The sequence below is a fragment of the Geospiza fortis genome, unplaced genomic scaffold (assembly GCF_000277835.1).
Source record: "Geospiza fortis unplaced genomic scaffold, GeoFor_1.0 scaffold237, whole genome shotgun sequence".
Classification (NCBI taxonomy): Eukaryota; Metazoa; Chordata; class Aves; order Passeriformes; family Thraupidae; genus Geospiza; species Geospiza fortis.
This window is the reverse complement of record NW_005054319.1, coordinates 1,386,147-1,402,822: the sequence shown is the minus strand read 5'-3', so window position 1 is coordinate 1,402,822 and position 16,676 is coordinate 1,386,147. Positions and strand designations below refer to the sequence as shown.

Genomic DNA, 16,676 nt, shown 5'->3' with positions numbered 1-16,676 from the left:
GCAAATCTGATCATCATGTAAGCTTTGAAGCATCAGCATTCAATTAATGAAAGAGCAGACACCTGCAAGGAAAGTTCATTTATTTTCCAGGAAGGAAACCTTTTGAAGATTAAGGAGGTAAGACGACCTTCATAATGGATTTATTTTCTGCTTGTATCAAGCCAAGTATTCAGTCCTCCTACATTGGGCCAGTTTACCAGAATCAAAGAGCATGGAAAGTACAATCAGATGGACAACCTGGATGGAGAATTACAAATTAACTATAGTCTGTTAAAGGTCCAAAGGATATTTGTATAACCTGGCAAATGATTTACAGAAACTGAATGTTTAATTGGTAAGGAAATTTTTTTCATATTCATAACTGAATAATCTGGAGCAAACTGGACATGAGAGAGGACACCAAGTCTTGGGCTAAGCATGCCTCATCAAAACTCCTTTACTTTTAAATCCAATAAAGATGTTTTCCAGATTCTTATTGCTGAACTTTGGTGAAAAAAGTTTATCTCTGACTCTAGTGATTGAGTAGTGAACCCTTGAGAGCAGGTAAAGTTTTCAACAGACTCCAAATTAGAGAGTTAAAGGGGGTGCTATCTGAAGGGAGAACCAGGGGAAAAAAGAGTTACAGTGTTAGAGACCACAAGGCTGAGAAGTTACAACTTTACTTCCAAGAAAAAGCGTGAACTACAGAAAGTAAGAAGGGAAGCCAGGGAATGAGCTCAGTGTCTTTCTAGAATTACAGTGGTGCTGCCAACCAGCACATTAAAACAATCACCAGGTGATTCAACAGATTAAGCCTGGAAGTAAAGTCCTTTACAGGGCAAGATAAACACAGAGTGATGCTGGGAACCCCATCTGTCCCCACAATTACCTCGGTGTGAGACTTCACATCAGGCACCCCAGCATCCAGCAGCACTTTCTGCCGAGATAAATGTCCCCTGAAGGCTGCCTGGAGCAGAACAACTGCCTGCCATGGAGAGAAGTGCCCGTTAGCTCCTCTGAAAGATAACCCCAGACACAGCACCCCCAGGGGCAGCTCTGGGCTTTAAATTCCACCTGGGAGGTGCTCAGGACTGATCCTATCAAATGCAGTGAAGTTGGAGCTGCCAGCACCAGCCTGAATTTCACCAACACAGCACCGTGCTCCATTCCCATGGCAGATTCTGGGTGCCCAGAGGGCTCTGAGATGCTGTGCTGCAATCAGAGACCAAACCAAGGCTGGCAGACCTTGTGGTGATTGCACTGAAGGCAAAGCCTTCCATTCCCCTCAGAGATTTTACTGGGTAATAATCAACAAAAAGCATTTAGAACAGCATGTTTGTGTCACATGGTTAGAATTAATTCTAATTTATGAAAGTTGGATTTCTAATGTTCTGGAAGAAACAAAGGTAAGATGCTACATTGTGCTATTTGAAAAAACAGTTTAATTAAAACCCTTCTGCAAAACATTCATCAAGAAATGACTTTGTGTGACAAACTTTTCATTATCTTCATAATTCTCACAATATTCTTCCTTAGCAAAAGCTTCAAATCCTATTTCAAATCTTTCTGAAGATTTATCATAATGAAAATTAAATCAGGATTAGAGTTATCACATTTAGAAAACTTTATTGTCTGTTGATATCAGATTTGGTTCAGAATTTTCAGAAGCTTTCACCTTGCAGAAGGTGCCAACTATGGAAAATTAGAGACCAAACATTTGAGACCACTGAAAATACATGAAACAAAATCAGGATGTCAGAAGGAAGATTATAGCCAGCCTGAAGAACAAATATTGTCTTGGCTGTTTGCCCTTTGATACAAATCAAATCTGTTGTGCTGTTTGGTTGGGTGCCATAAACACACTCACCTCATGCAGAGCAACTTCTTTCTGAAATGAAAAATGCCCTGGTTATTCCCACAAATATACACAAGTTTTAGCTAATAAAGATTTGCCAAATTTTCTCAATAATTAAAAGAAACACTTGTCCCAACCCCTGCCAAACTCAAACAACATAATCTTCTTCTTTCTGAAATGAAAAATGCCCATGTTAATGCCACAAATATACACAAGTTTTAGCTAATAAAGATTTGCCAAATTTTCTCAATAATTAAAAGAAACACTTGTCCCAACCCCTGCCAAACTCAAACAACATAATCTTTCAAGATGTGTGAATAGATGCTAAAACAAGATAAGATTCAGAGGGGGCATAGCTGTTCCCTGGTAGGAGAATCTCACCTTGGTTTTGTACATCTTCCAGTATCTCTGGATAATTCTGGCTGCTTGCTCTTTCCTGTGACTTTCTTTGCCTGTCACCGTGCAGACTGGAGGAGCCTGCAAAGGAGAATCTCTAAGTTAGCACAGTAAGGACAGAGCTGAGAGGGAACAGATTACAAATGACTCAGGAAAATCAGCACCAGAGCTCATCCTGCTTGCAGGGCAGAGGGAAGTTCAAGAGGAAAACCTTAATTCTGAACCCTGTTTGTGTTCAAACTTATTGTGGAGATGACTCTGAGAGTGAAACACATCCCTGCCCCCTCTCAGCCCTCAGCAGGGCATGGGAATGGAGAAGTTTCCATTTGCACACACTCCTATTTTTCTGTGCATTGCTAAGGCACTGCTAACTCACTGTTTTGTTGCTCAGAAATGATTTGTGTGTTAGCAACAGACTGAGAACAAAAATCAGGTTATCTGATTCTGCAGTTCTTCTCCAGGAAAGACAAGTATTAATTAACCAGGGAGGTCTCTTGTGCCTCATCCTGGCAACTGTGGCCCCATAATCATCTCTTTAAGCTTACTGAGAGCCGGCCATTGTATGACACCAAGCTTGTGTAAGTTGGCATAAATCTACTCTTCTATCTTAATGAAATTAATTAGAGGAAAAAGGAAGAAACCAAGAACAAAACAAGATCTTGTTCCAATAATTTCTCCTGAGGTGTGGTTGCATATTCTACTTCTCACCACTTGATCTTTTTTGATCCCAAATTATCCCACCCTACTTGTCATATCTCACATGCCAAACAAAAGTTAACTGCAAGTTTAAAAGACTAATTTAATTTGTTGGTGTAAAATTTTAACTAGAGGAACAAGAGATTTTATAGACTCTGAAAAAACCTCTTGATTCTGTGAAAAGAATTTATTTATAACCTAAAACCGCCGAGCTCCAGGCTTAAATTTAGCAAATGGATCATGTCATATTAAAAATGACAACCTACTATTAAAATGAGAAATTGGTAGGAACTTAGTGATAATTACAAATAATGGGAACATTTCAATAAATGGATGGTTACTGGCCAAGAATATATATAGTCTGCAGAGGGAAAAAGGAGCTGTTTGTTGGCTGTTTTTAAAGACTCCAGTTATTTGGTATTCAAAACATCCTCTAGCATCCATGAGCCTGTAACACACAGAAAAGAATCTACAGAATGGCACAATATATCAGAAACCAGAGCCCTCTGAAGCCACTGGACATTTTTATTAGTATTTTTTACTATGTGTATTTCAGGGTCTATTTATTTTTAAGTGCAAATCAAAACCCCCAGTAACAATTTCCAAGTAATATTTAGTGAAATGAGATTAACATGGCCACAGTGCCTCTGAAAGCAGCTCTGTTAGTGCCCATCCATCTCTGCTGGCCAAATACCTCACTGGGAAGAGGGACAGAAGACTGCAGAGATATCAAGCTCAGATATATTTTACAAAACCCCAAACTGATTCAATAGCCACATTTAAGACTGTGCAGGATTAACAGAATATATGCACAAAGATATTTATTAGGTAGAATGCCTCAACTCTAGGAAGACTTCACTTGAAAGTGAAGTTCACTTATTTCATTGTATTGACACCCTCCTTAATTCTTGACTCAAATATTATGTTCCACCAGCAGCAGAATTAAAACCCCCTCAATTTCCATGATGACGAGTGTTCTACATCCTGTAAATCTTCCCATGAAAAAGCACCTCATTCCATCCTAACAGAAGAGCAAGTGAGTATTTTCTGACTGGACAGAAGTGCCCTAAGTGACCACTTGGCCAGCAGAAAATACACTGAAAAGGGATTTTTATCTTTTGCCAGTCTGCCAGGGAGCACATTTACCTGTGTCTCCATTCTTTATCTAACTGTCAACTCCTTCAAAACCTCCCTCCCTCTACAAAATCAGACTGAAATTAGAAAATGGCCTCAGATGCTGTAAGAAGATAAATGTAACCACAAATTTTTTATTTTTTAAGTTTTGGTAAAAGCCCCAAATACTTAAAAGTTTAAGTCTTTTGCAATATTACACTGAGAAAGAAAAAAAGCAACAGCAATGCAGAGGATCACCAACAGAACAGCTTCAAAAATCTCCCCAAGTTGCAGTGTTAATTATTGAAATAACTTATTTCCAACAAACATTGGGAGTTAACCATCATTATCTCTATGACAAGATTTAATAGAGCTCTCAAAAAACACAAGAAGCAGCTCTTTGGACTACCAACTCCATTTAAAATCTATATCAGACACAAAGAAAAAAGAAAAACACAACCAAAAATGTGGCTGTACCTTATTAAGCTTTTCCACTGTATCTTCTCCAATTTGTCTTTTCTCCTCCTCCAGTTTTAACTCCAGTTTCCCTACTTTCTGTGTCAGGTTCTGGATTTCCTCACTATGGTTGGAAAAGCAAAGATATTTATAGCTTATAGAAATTTTCTGGTGACCCTGCTTTGAAAATACTGAACCTATTTCATACCACTTGGTTGCTTTGGGTTTGTTTTTTAAGGCCAAGGAGGGAAGCTGCTCAGGATGATACCTGTTCTCATAGTAACAGACACAGAACATCAATTCTCAATCTGTGACAGCCTTATGTTAAAATTAAGGTTACTGTGGTAGCCTTGATACTATTAATAATGTATTTAGATCTGCTACAGTTTTGTATTTGTCAATCAAAATCCTTTCTCACAAAACAATATTGAAATCACTTTTTTGTGCTTCCCTTGCAGAGGATTCTCACTCACAGTTGTGCAGAATACAAGGAGTAACTGGAATGACACAGAGACAATGGTCTAGAAACACAGGTCAAGGTAAAGAGAGCACAACATTTTCATGGAGAAAAAAGTCTGAGCCCAACAAAAAAGCTTTTTCCATTTATCTTATTAATTTTTATTATAATTTAGATCTTATTTTGCTATAGTACTTCGTCTTCCACTTCCTCTGAGAGCACTCTATAGAAGTCTTCCCTGGAAACACTCCTGCTTAAAAGAATCCCCAGCTTCTTGCAGCTCAGATGAACTCCTACAGAATTTGAGCCACTTCAAAAGAGATTTATAGTTCAGGAGATTTTTTTTTTGGTATTAATAGTTCCAAAAGGATCTATTCATAAAAATGCTTTACCTTAAAGTCTGCTCTTCTGTACTCTTTTCTTCCATCTTACTCTGCCACTTCTGCAGCTCCAGCTCCACTTCAGCCTTAGCCTGCAGTAACTGCTTGATATCTAATCTACAAAGGTACAAGGAAATCTCAGTGATACCTGAGACATTCATACTTCCACCAAGTAGTTATTTTTTCTTTAAACTTCTGAATCAATTGGATTTTCTCAAATTTGTAAAGTAACTGAATGCTTAATTTTTCCTTTTAAACAAAACTAAGTGCAAGCACCCATTGCTGAGGAGCAAAGGCCTCCCCATGTGCTCTCACTGTGCATTTTTGTTCAGAGGTGACACAGGAGGCAAAGTGTCCCCAACACACCTCCCTCTGGGCATGTCCCTGCTCACAGTGCTCAGATTAACCTGCCCCAAGGCCCTGACACACCAAACAGTCCAGACAACACAAACTGCACATCAATCACTTATGGGGAGAACAGAAGCCACAGAGCATCCCAGGGCAGAAGGCAGATTTAAATGGAGAAAGTGGGAGATCAGGACAAAACATGTTGGGAAAAAAAAATTCCACACAAATTTTACAGCACAATACAAACAAGAAGTGCTTCATAAACATATAACCCTTATAAAGGTTTTCAGTGGGGCTGGCAGAAAAATAAACCTTGAAAAATGTGCTAGAAAAAAGCAAGTGTCTCATTTTCCATCCTCTGGCTTTTCTTCTTCAATGTAATATTATGAAGCAAGTAGGACTAGAACAAAGTTTTTGAAATAAAAACTGAAGGGATTCTCAAAATTAATATTCTAGTTGAAAATGTGAACTCCTTATTACATCATTTCATAACAGGATCAGAAATGATGAAACACTTCACACCTACAGAAGAACATCCCAGACAAGAGTAACACTTACTCTTTACTGAGCAGGAGATTCTGAAGTGCCTGCCTGTCATCCTTCAGCTTCTTCACCAGCCCCTGGAGGCGACAGCATTCCTCACCTAAACGTTGGGATGCTGGATGGTCCAGGTCCACAGAATGTGAAGATGACTCAGGAAGCACTTGGGATGTCTCACTGTCACCTAAGGACACCCTGCTGCTCTCCATGGCACACACTTTCTAAGCAGGGTAAATTCACATGGAAAACACGCACACACAAAAAAAGAAAATTAAATTTAGCGTGAAATTACTTTATTTAGGCCGTGAGAAAAGATCAAATGGAAGTTAATTCTAAAATGTGCACCTATATCTAACAAGTGTGAGAGAAGAAAACAGGGAGGGAGGGCTCATGCTACAGACAGCAGGTTATGTGTGTGAGGCAGAATGCACAAGGCTGAGACACTGAAGGACAAGGCAGTGGTTCTGCATTTTCTGCTCCCAGACAGGTAAGAAAGCCACTTAACTATGACCACTTACTTTTTCTAGATCCAAAATCTTCCTCACCAGCCTCTGTCTGCTCCACTCACTATAATCTAAATACAATAACAAAGCTTTAAACATGTAATTACATCCATGGGGCAACATTGTTCTTGCTTTTTGAAACTTCTGGCCCTATCAAAATACCATTTAAAGATCTCTGAATGCCAACTTTAAATATCTACCAACGAAAAAATGAGAATGGGCTTAAAATATCTCACTTCTAAACCAATTAGCTCAGAAATCAATATAAGCCACTCATGTTCACCAGTTTTCAGCTATTGAAAAGGTTTCCTCTATCAATTCCAGTTTACAATTCTCAGGGACAATAAGAGAGGAAACACAGATCTGACTGGAGAAATCAGACTCCTGAAAGAAGGCTCTCATTTCAACTTTGCCACTCCTGAATCTTCACCTTGTAATAAATCCCTTATTTCTCCCTTTGTAGGGTCTTGCTGTCACACATTTGTCAGATGTACCCAAACCCCTTGCCCCACCCTCAGTGATTTTCCAGCACACACTTTTAGTTTTACTGTGAGGAGGGGAAGTGCTCAGCACGTGATCCAGGTCCTCCTTCAGCCTGCGGTTCTCAGCCTGCATTTCCCTGATGTTCCTGGAGAGCCTCAGCACTGCAGCATTCAGGGCCCTCAGTCGTTTCTGGGTGTCTCTGCCCTCTGCACTTGGAAAAGGGATCAAAACCAGAAAGTTAACTTAAAAGCAGAGAACAAAGAAGCAGCATTAAAAAGAGTGGAGCAGCTTCACTACAGCCTCAGTTCCTCCATAATAACATTTCTCAATGTTTTTTTTTTTTTTTACTTGGGGAGTTACCTATTCTTCTCTGAAAAAGCATGCAAAGATCATCTTGCTCAACACTTCCAGAATTGTTTTAATTTGCATCAAAAAATTTGAAACATTGAAAATTCATTTATCACTTTTACTTCCTTCCCCACTCTGTTCCTTTATGCACAAACAAGGGCACTTGTATGAATATTATTTATCTTATTTTCTGTTTGTTTTGTTAACCAACCTTATAATGTTTTACCAGCACTCTGTGAACCTCTGATTTAAAAAATGCTTCAGTAAACTGTGAGACTCCTCCAAAAAACTGTCCAGCACAGAGAGCCAGCCTGCAGGCTCTGAATGGCTTTTGTTCACTAACAAACATTGAGATTGGGGGTGAGAGGGAGGGATACACAGAGATGGAATAATGCTCAAACAAATCCAACACCCAAGTGTATTTTCAGATAACTGGAAATGGTGCTCTACTGTAAAAGAAATCATCCTTGCGTCTATAAACCCCAGAGAGATCTGAAACAGATTTGAAGAACACAGCTAATATGGAAATGAAAAGCATCAGAAATGGGAAAGTGTGTTAAATCAACTTTAAATATACTACAGGGATTTACTTTTTTTTTCTAATAAAGGGGGGAAGAAATCTGAGTTTCTAGATGTGCAAAGTTGTAACGTTTGTTCACAAAACAGACTTTTAGTGAGATGAAATAGATTTGCTTTATTGCTGTGAGAAAATTCCCAAAACCTTACTGGAAATAAAGGCCTGAAGTAACTGATGGACTTAGTTTTGCACAAATGCCACTGCCAGTGACAACCACAGAACAGTTTGTGAAGGAATCTTACATCCCATCCACTGGAATAATTACAAGGTAAAAGGGGAGACAGCCTACAGTTAGCATATAAAAAAAGGCCGAATTTTCAGCTGATCTCCTTTTTATAAATTAAAAAGAAATGAAGAAAAAACCAAACAAAATAAGGCTGTCCAGGTGTCATGGATGACTATCCACATAGCTGGGCCAAACAGGAGGAAAAACAAAGAGTAAAAACCAAAACACAACACACCATCAAAATGGGGGAGTGACAGGAATTATAGAAAACATAACCAGACCACTCAGTGACATTATTTTAGGCTCATCTAAACCTAAATAAAAAAATCTATTTCAGTCCATTTTGACAGCTTGAAAAGTCAGTTTCTAGCTACAACTGGATACTACAGCTTCACATACAAATACCCAGACTTCAGCATTAACACTGAAAAAAAGAAGCCAAATGCCATTCACTTCAGCCAGAACTAATGGAGACAAGCATCATGAAAGAAATACTCTCAAACAACTCTTTCAACATGCCAGAGTCCTGACCTTCAACATGATTTATTATTTCAGTGCTCAGCCTCTCCAGCAGAGACTGGCAGTCCTGTAATGGAGAGAGACTGCCCTGACCACCACTTTTTGAAGCTGTGAATAAATGAGGACAAGGAAGAGACCTGGTGAGTCATTTTCACCTGTAAATAAATGAGGTGTGATGGCTTAGAGCCTTGAGAGGCTGGTCACTGCAGGCCTGAGCCAAAAGAATAATTTTTTTTAAAAAGTGACAAAACAAACTGCAATTTTCAATCCACAAGTGACAGTGAATTAGGGAACATAAGCAGTACAAATAATGAACCAAAAGAATTCTCACATGTTTCTATCAATCTAAATAATTACACTCAATGTTAAGACAGTTGTCTGTACTTCACACCAGGGGGTCAAGTATATTTTGAAGTGGTGTGGTAACAAATTTTACTGTCCTACAAGACACTCTTACCCTTTTTTCAGCTCAAATAACACTCACTTGCAGTGATGCTTTTAATTTGTTCTCTTAGTGGACTTTTGTCTTCTGCCTTTGTGCTTTGACTTTTATTGCCTCTATAAGCTGTTCACCCTCATGCCCACACTTGCACACCAGTGACAAGCACCAGTGTAAGGTTCTCTGACACAATTTACTAATCTGTGTCTCTGTACCAAAGGAAAATAATGCTTACTCCAAGAACATTTTCTTTGCAGCACACACTCTAGAGCGAGATGCAGAACTGACTCAAGTGTGAAATGCCAAACATCCAGGGAGTTTGTTTCAATTACCAGTAATGCCAGAATGGGTGTGATTATGAGGGAAGATCTAACAGAGATAAATTTTCAGTGCTATCCTGTACTTTTTAAATAGCTCTGGTGTTTTTCCAGATCCATAAAATGATCTATCTACAAGCAAAAAAATGTGACTAAGACATATTTCAAGGCTGTGAAGCCAACTAAAGCAGTACTAAAAAAGTAAATCTAGCAATTTAAATGACAAAAACTGTTCCCATGTAGTAGTTTTCCATCAGTTAAAGTAGAACTCCACACAAACATTTTTATCAGAAGAATTAAACATACTTTTTCCTCATAGTCTCAGACTTGGCCAGGAGGAGTTGGAGGCGATGAACCTGGGAAAAACAGATTCCATTAAGGAGCATTAGCAATGTCAGCTTCCACAGCAACACAGCTGTTCATTAGGTGAAAATCAGAACAAGACTCTCTGGGTAGTAGCAGAGCTAATGATGCCATCACTGAAGATCAGGCTACTGTTAAATTTGCTTCCATCTCAACATCACACTTATGGATGTATAGTGGGTTCTTGACTTGCCCTTTTTCATTAACACACTCAACTTATTGAATAAACATTTTTTTCAGTACATACATCTGGAGCTGTGAGAATAACTATGATAACCTCCTACCAATGACAGGTGCTGTTAAGGTACAAGAAACTTATCTTAAACATTCCATTTGCACTTTGACTCAACAACTGCCCAGCTTCCTGTCCTGCATGCACCCTGAAGGACCTGCCAGACATACCTCTTCATAGTAGGTTTCCATGGCTAACCTCACTTCTTCCAAACTACTGGTCTTCATGTCTGCCTGGGATTCACTGAAAATAGAATTATACAAAAAAAAGAACCCAGTCAGATCAGCAAAGAGACTGCAAGCTGGTGGTTCATAATTTTTTTGGTTTATAATTGCCAATATGTTCTTGGGAGTTTATTAAAATGTCTTAAGGAACAGAATACAAATGAAAAATAACATGGATTTCCAATTCTTTCTATTAGCTCATCTAATACAAGCCTCTACCCCCTGCCCCCTCAAAGTCATACTTAATAGTGTTGTCTTTCTCCTTGCACTGCTCTTCAAGCTTGACAATCTTCTGCTTTAATCCAGTAACCACCTACAGAAAGAACAAAGAGCTCGTGAGTCCTTGAATAATCTGTCTCTTCACAGAAGGTCTATTCCTGTCTGCCCTGTCTTTATACATTGTACCCAATCAGACATACTTATTTCTACATATTTCAGTACTTAGTAAATCATACACATCTGCTACCCTGTGAAAAAGAGAACACTGATGAAATCAGATGCTTGATTTCATAATGAGTTTAACAATATGGATATACAACCATAAAATAGAAACAACATTGCCCAATACCTTGCCAACATCAAAGCAAACAATAGGGAGAATACTGCCTAAACAGACTCAAGACAATGACAAAGAAAGCTCCCCAAAATAACGTTAATTCTAGATCTTTGTTACTGACTCCTTACCTGCTAATAGAGATACAGATTATGTGAATCCCTAACTGATTATTCTTTCTGACCTAATTTAATTTTTTAGTAGTGTTTCACCTTAGCAAGAGGAAAAAGGACAAATGAAAGCAGGAAGTGATGAAGACACTCTTACCCATCCATTATCAGTCTTCTTTTCTGACCAAGCTCGTGCCAGCTCAGAGCCCTGCAACAGAAAAAGGAAATTACCAACTCTGCCACTTTATTCTACTGCTGGCTCTCCCCACAGAATTTTCTAACCTGCTCAACTCCACAGTCCAACAGCAGAAATTCTGAACTCCCCATGCCCACAGCTTTCTATTAGCACATTTCTCCCAAGACATAGTTCTGCACTCAGTGACAGCCACAAGAAATTCAGTAAGATTCAAGTCTGCCCACAACCACAAATGTTTCTTGTCAGGGCCTGACAAGGCTGCTCTTCTGCCTCCTGGTCAGGTCTCAGAACTGCATGCACCCATCACTCTGCAAGAGGTTAACTCCCTTCTACTCTCAGGCAAAATATTCAGAAAGTAGGCTCCTAATTAGACAGCATTTTTATTTTACCTTTAGAAATTAAAGGTATTTGTGCTAAATGAACTTGTCTGTAGTGCATGGCATCATTTTCCTTTGAACTGAGCTGGACTGCTGAGCTGAGATGCACAGACCAGAAACCCCTTTACATCACCTCTCATATTCCAGCTCATCACTCCTAGGAGTCACCACACTACAAACTGCCCCACGTTCATCCCCACAAGAAATCCCCACCCTGGAAGGATCCAGCAGTTGCTCAATCTGTTTGTCCTTTCTACTGTTCTCCTCTTCCAGGCGACGGAGCTTGGTCTTCATTCTGTCTCCCTCATTCCTCTGAGCTTGTATTGTCTAAAAGAGGGGAGAAGAATCATTTCAGAAATAGGAAAAGTTTTAGTTTAACCCTACATTACAAATGCAAAAAAATGTGGTGGATATGCCAAGTTGTAGAAACCAAAGTATTCTGGATCATTAAGGCCAGGACAGGTACAGGATGGAGCAATCATGACTTTTTCTATAAGAATCAGAGAAACTGTACCTTTTTCAGTTCTATAATTTCATCATACATGTCTTCTTTCTCTTTGTAGTCAGGAGTTCCAGGAATGTAGCCTACAGAAAGGGGTATGTAAAATAAGTAGATCCAAAAGAGGTATTTTTAACCAACCAGAAACGTTGCAGATAAAGAGAAATATCTAGAACAGTACCAAAGTGGAAACTAGGTTTTTCTCCTTTCCTCGAAGAAGAAAAATCAACAAGGAAATTTATTTTAGAAACAGAGGTGAAATGGAAGTGTTACTGTATGAAACTTCTGCCAGATTTTGCAGCCAATTTTTTCCTAATTACTTCTCTGCTGCTACATTAAAATATCCATCTCAAGAAAGATACAAACATCACAGAAGAGTGCAGTCTTCTCATCCCAATAAATCCATTATTTACAAAAGGTTTCTAAAAGATGTCTAGAATGCATTTTTCTATTTATGTTTAACATGCACAAATATATCATCCTGTAAAGTTGCCAGAAACTGTGAATCACCAGTAAATGTATAGGTGTCATTTTAAATGGAAGTGGAATTTTAAAGTTTACAGTTCTCCTTTAAGAAAAGCAGAATAAAACTTTGAAAGTTTGGTCTTCTCATAAAACTCATTTGATTTTAATGTCACAACCACATGATAAAACACTTTCTAGAGAAGAAGTAAAAGGAGTCAATTACACAGAATTTCAGGCAAGCAGATGGTTTCTATCAATGGTTCCTAAACTATGTTTTGAAGTCACAATAAATTGTCTACAGCTGTCCCATTGAACCATATTATATTTGCAACGTTTTCAGCTGCAAATGCATGGCAATTTGCAAAAGTTTTGAAAGCTAATAGTGATTCATTGCTTCAAAAAATTGGAAATCCCTGCCTTAACCAATTTAGGAATCTCAAAAAGTATCTCATGGATCATATTTTCCCACATGTATTTTAGTAAACTAAAATGGTTCTTGCTTTTCTTAAGCAATATGTGTTTTAACAGGGGGAAAAATAATTCACTTTTATCTACTACACCATTATAGAGCTTACCATTACTGGAAGAACGAGCATGTTTTGGCTTTTTCATTCCCAGAGCTTCCTTCAAATATTCTGGAGTGCTACTGGAAACGTTAGCTCGCCCATGCCCCGTGTCAGCATCTGATTTCAGAGCATGGCTCATTCCTGCCAAGAGAAATGGGACAAAAATGCAAAAATCAGGCATAATTGTGAATTAAATTTATGGAATTATTCTGAACAAATGCAACATGGAAAGCTCCAGATGCTGTTAATTATTCCCTCTATAAATGCCAATGCTCAAGATCAGATAATTCCAACCACCCAAATAAATAACAGTGAAATTAACTCCTATGTAACCTTTAATAAAAAACAAGTCTATTTTTTAATAGTTTATATGTTAAGCTGTCCACAACAATGAATTTTATCCACAAATGCAAACAACATTTCTATAGTAATACCTTGTTTCAGAAATCCCAGCCACATCTGCCTTGAGTTTTCAACAGTTGCATTCTCAAAACAAGCACTGCCTGTTCCCTGCAGAGATCTCCAAGCTGCAGCTTTTCTAGGATACAGTTGTGTGCTTGAGCTGTAGGGAGACTCTGCAGCAAAAGAAAATATCTCAGTACTGCCTTCAAAAGCTCAAGGTTACTAAAATTCTTGTTGTCTTGTTCTTCAAAGTTTCCAGACTCAATCCTATTACTTGTAAAAATAGAATTTAACAGCATATTCCAGACTGGCTTATACAGAGCAATGGGACAGGCACATAAAAAAGCCACAAAACCCAATAAACTCCACTATAAATAAAAAAACACAATTCCAAAAACTGAAAAGGCTTAGAAAAAGGCAGAGTGACAGTAGTATGACTAACACATGTGGAAATATTTATGTGTACAGTTTGGATAGGCATCCTTAAGATACCTGCAAATCTAAATGTTGTTATTTACAACACTTTGGGGTAACATTCACTAGAAGCCAATGAAGCAAGGTAAATGGAAAAGTATAGCAAAAAAACATAAACCCCAGAAAAAAAGGACAAACCTTTAGAACTGCAGATCTAATAATAACAACATTGTACTGGGGAAAAAAATCAAAACAACCCATCACAAATGAAACAGAGAACCACTAAATCTACACACAGAGATCTATGACTGGATGGTAGAGAGCTCCAGTAATTCCAGAGTCTCTCTGCACAACAGGTATCAGCATCTCCCCAAAAAGACAAGGAGAAAAATTCAGAATGGTTGCCATCAGAAGACATAATATGAGAAAAAAAGCAGATTATGCTGGAGAATCAAGAAATATAACCAACCCATAAATGTCAATATTTCAGTCTATACAAGCTGGACTTCATAGGTTAGAGAACAGATCTCAAATAGGTGTGCTCTGAACACAGCAGTGAATAACTCTGAAGAGAATAACAGGATGTTGTCTCAAATAAAGCTCCCAGTTCCTGTATGTTACAAATGTATCCAGTTTTGCAATTGCAGACTAAAAAGTTTTGCAACACTTACTTGGTGACTTTGGAGGTTTGTGAAAAATCTTCTTCTTCAACTTCTGAAAGAGAAATGGATTTTTCTTCTGTATTGAAAATACTCAGCTCTTAAGATATCATATAATCTCAAAATTGCCTTCAATCTCCCATTTTCTATGAAGCTCTTTTGTTCTAATAAGACAAAACCTTTTCTTTCAAAAAAAGAAAGATGGTAGCAGTAAGCAGATGCAGATTTGGGCACAGCAATGGTGATCAGAATTAAGGTGGTGCCAAGTGAAGTCTGATTATACAGATAAACTGTCAATTCTTGCTCAGAACATGAGACCTTTCCCATCAATATTAAATATGAGTAGCAGGAAATTCAAGATGATCCCAGAGTAGAGGCTGATCTGTAGAACCCTTTAGCTAAAGGAGTTATTCAATTCCATTACAACTCTCTAAAAGGATTACTTAACCCACAACTTGATAAAACAGCAAAATAAGGCCAAACACCATTTGCAGCCCCAGTGCTGAGAATCTGGAAGGCAGAATTCCATCTGAAATTAGAGATTTGTGACTCAAGCCCACAGCAGCACCACTGTTCACTCTCCTCTCTGAGGGGTGCTTGGTGAGCAGGAGGCAGCACACAGATGAGCAGGAGCTCCAGAGGGGTTTTGGGGCATTAATCCAAACTCACCAGGGCTGTGTCTGATGGGCAGGTTTTCACAGACAGGCTGTCATCTCCCTGCAAACACACACAGGACATTTACTACTGAACAACTGCTTGCAATACACATCCAGAAAACTTCTACAGCTCTACAAAGCTGGAGAGCAATAAATTCACACAGTAAACACTGTGACCAAAGCCTCTGTTTCTCTGCCATTGCATTGCTAAAATGTCAATTGTTTAAAACAAAAAAAAGCCATTTTTCAAAACCACTAAAGCCACTGAAGGATGGTGGGGCTCTTGCTGCAAAGCCAGCATCTTTGCTCTATACAAATAGTTTTGGGATACTGTTAAAGTCACTTCAGCAATGAACCATCATAGAATTCTTTGGGGTGGAAGAGACCTTAAAGATCATCCAGGTTCAAGCCCTGTGCCATGAGCAGGGACACTTTGAGGGCACCTGAGTCACAGAGATTTGGCACTGCAGTGCACAGCACTGCACCAGCTGAACCTTCACAGCTCTGCATGAATTTCTCCACCATTTAAGCTGCAACTCACTCAGCTCTTCCCTTCCTCCCTCACCTGTGCTACCCCTGCTATGCTATGGGATTGTTCAGCTCCTGTATTGAAATGGGGAAGCGCCCAGGCCAATGGAAGAAACCTCAAATGCAAGGAAGATGACAAGTTTGCCTCCCTCTCAAATGCAATCCACAGCTGAAGGAAAATTTCCACTTAGCTTCTAAATTATCTGGATGCTGCCCTCACAGAAAGACCTTTCCTACTTGCTGCTGACTCTGAGGCACTCAGCACCAACCTGTGGACAGATGCTGATCTGTGCCTGTCAGAGGCAGGGGAGGGGATGAAGTATTTTTGGAAACCCTGGCTGGCAGAAGAGGAGCAAGGAGAGCAGGTTAAAGAGCCTGCCACGCTGGCTGAGAGCAGGCAGGGATGTGTCCTCACACACCAGGCCACACAGTTTTTCATTTCCTGAGGCAATGCTCCTTGCAGCACAGTGATTAATTTTGTTATTTTAAGGCGTCTCATTCTGAAATATCTCTCACTGCAGCTATCATGATTGGAATCAGACAATGTGGAGAGTGCCCAGCTTCGACAAATGGTAACAACAAAACCTTGGCCAGGATACAAACATGCAGTAACAGCCCCAGCACTATTGCTTGGGAACTTTCAGAGCCCCTTTGCTCCTGCAAAACTGCCCCAACCTGCAGCAGGCAACAACAGAACCTGGGGGCTCCCAGAGGGGCTCAAAACCTCCAGCTGGCTGCTGAAGGGGTGGGAGACAAACACCAGCACAGAATCACAGAATTATCTAGGTTGGAAAAGCTCT

General features: G+C 39.2%; 1 protein-coding gene across 1 annotated transcript in view; it reads right to left on the bottom strand.

The window, feature by feature from the left end:
* Positions 1 to 16,404, bottom strand: part of IQCE (IQ motif containing E) — a 25,016-nt gene extending 8,612 nt beyond the window's left edge. The window contains exons 1-19 of the mRNA XM_031056559.1: positions 16,393 to 16,404; positions 15,362 to 15,409; positions 14,705 to 14,747; positions 13,652 to 13,792; positions 13,227 to 13,358; positions 12,202 to 12,272; positions 11,901 to 12,014; positions 11,272 to 11,322; positions 10,694 to 10,764; positions 10,398 to 10,470; positions 9,939 to 9,988; positions 7,260 to 7,417; positions 6,739 to 6,794; positions 6,239 to 6,441; positions 5,345 to 5,449; positions 4,517 to 4,619; positions 2,216 to 2,311; positions 1,847 to 1,867; positions 869 to 964 (exon numbers count right to left, since the gene is read on the bottom strand). Of these exons, the coding sequence (XP_030912419.1) occupies positions 869 to 964; positions 1,847 to 1,867; positions 2,216 to 2,311; positions 4,517 to 4,619; positions 5,345 to 5,449; positions 6,239 to 6,441; positions 6,739 to 6,794; positions 7,260 to 7,417; positions 9,939 to 9,988; positions 10,398 to 10,470; positions 10,694 to 10,764; positions 11,272 to 11,322; positions 11,901 to 12,014; positions 12,202 to 12,272; positions 13,227 to 13,358; positions 13,652 to 13,792; positions 14,705 to 14,747; positions 15,362 to 15,409; positions 16,393 to 16,404 (1,644 nt within the window). The remainder of the gene's footprint in view (positions 1 to 868; positions 965 to 1,846; positions 1,868 to 2,215; positions 2,312 to 4,516; positions 4,620 to 5,344; positions 5,450 to 6,238; positions 6,442 to 6,738; positions 6,795 to 7,259; positions 7,418 to 9,938; positions 9,989 to 10,397; positions 10,471 to 10,693; positions 10,765 to 11,271; positions 11,323 to 11,900; positions 12,015 to 12,201; positions 12,273 to 13,226; positions 13,359 to 13,651; positions 13,793 to 14,704; positions 14,748 to 15,361; positions 15,410 to 16,392) is intronic.
* Positions 16,405 to 16,676: the final 272 nt, after the last annotated feature.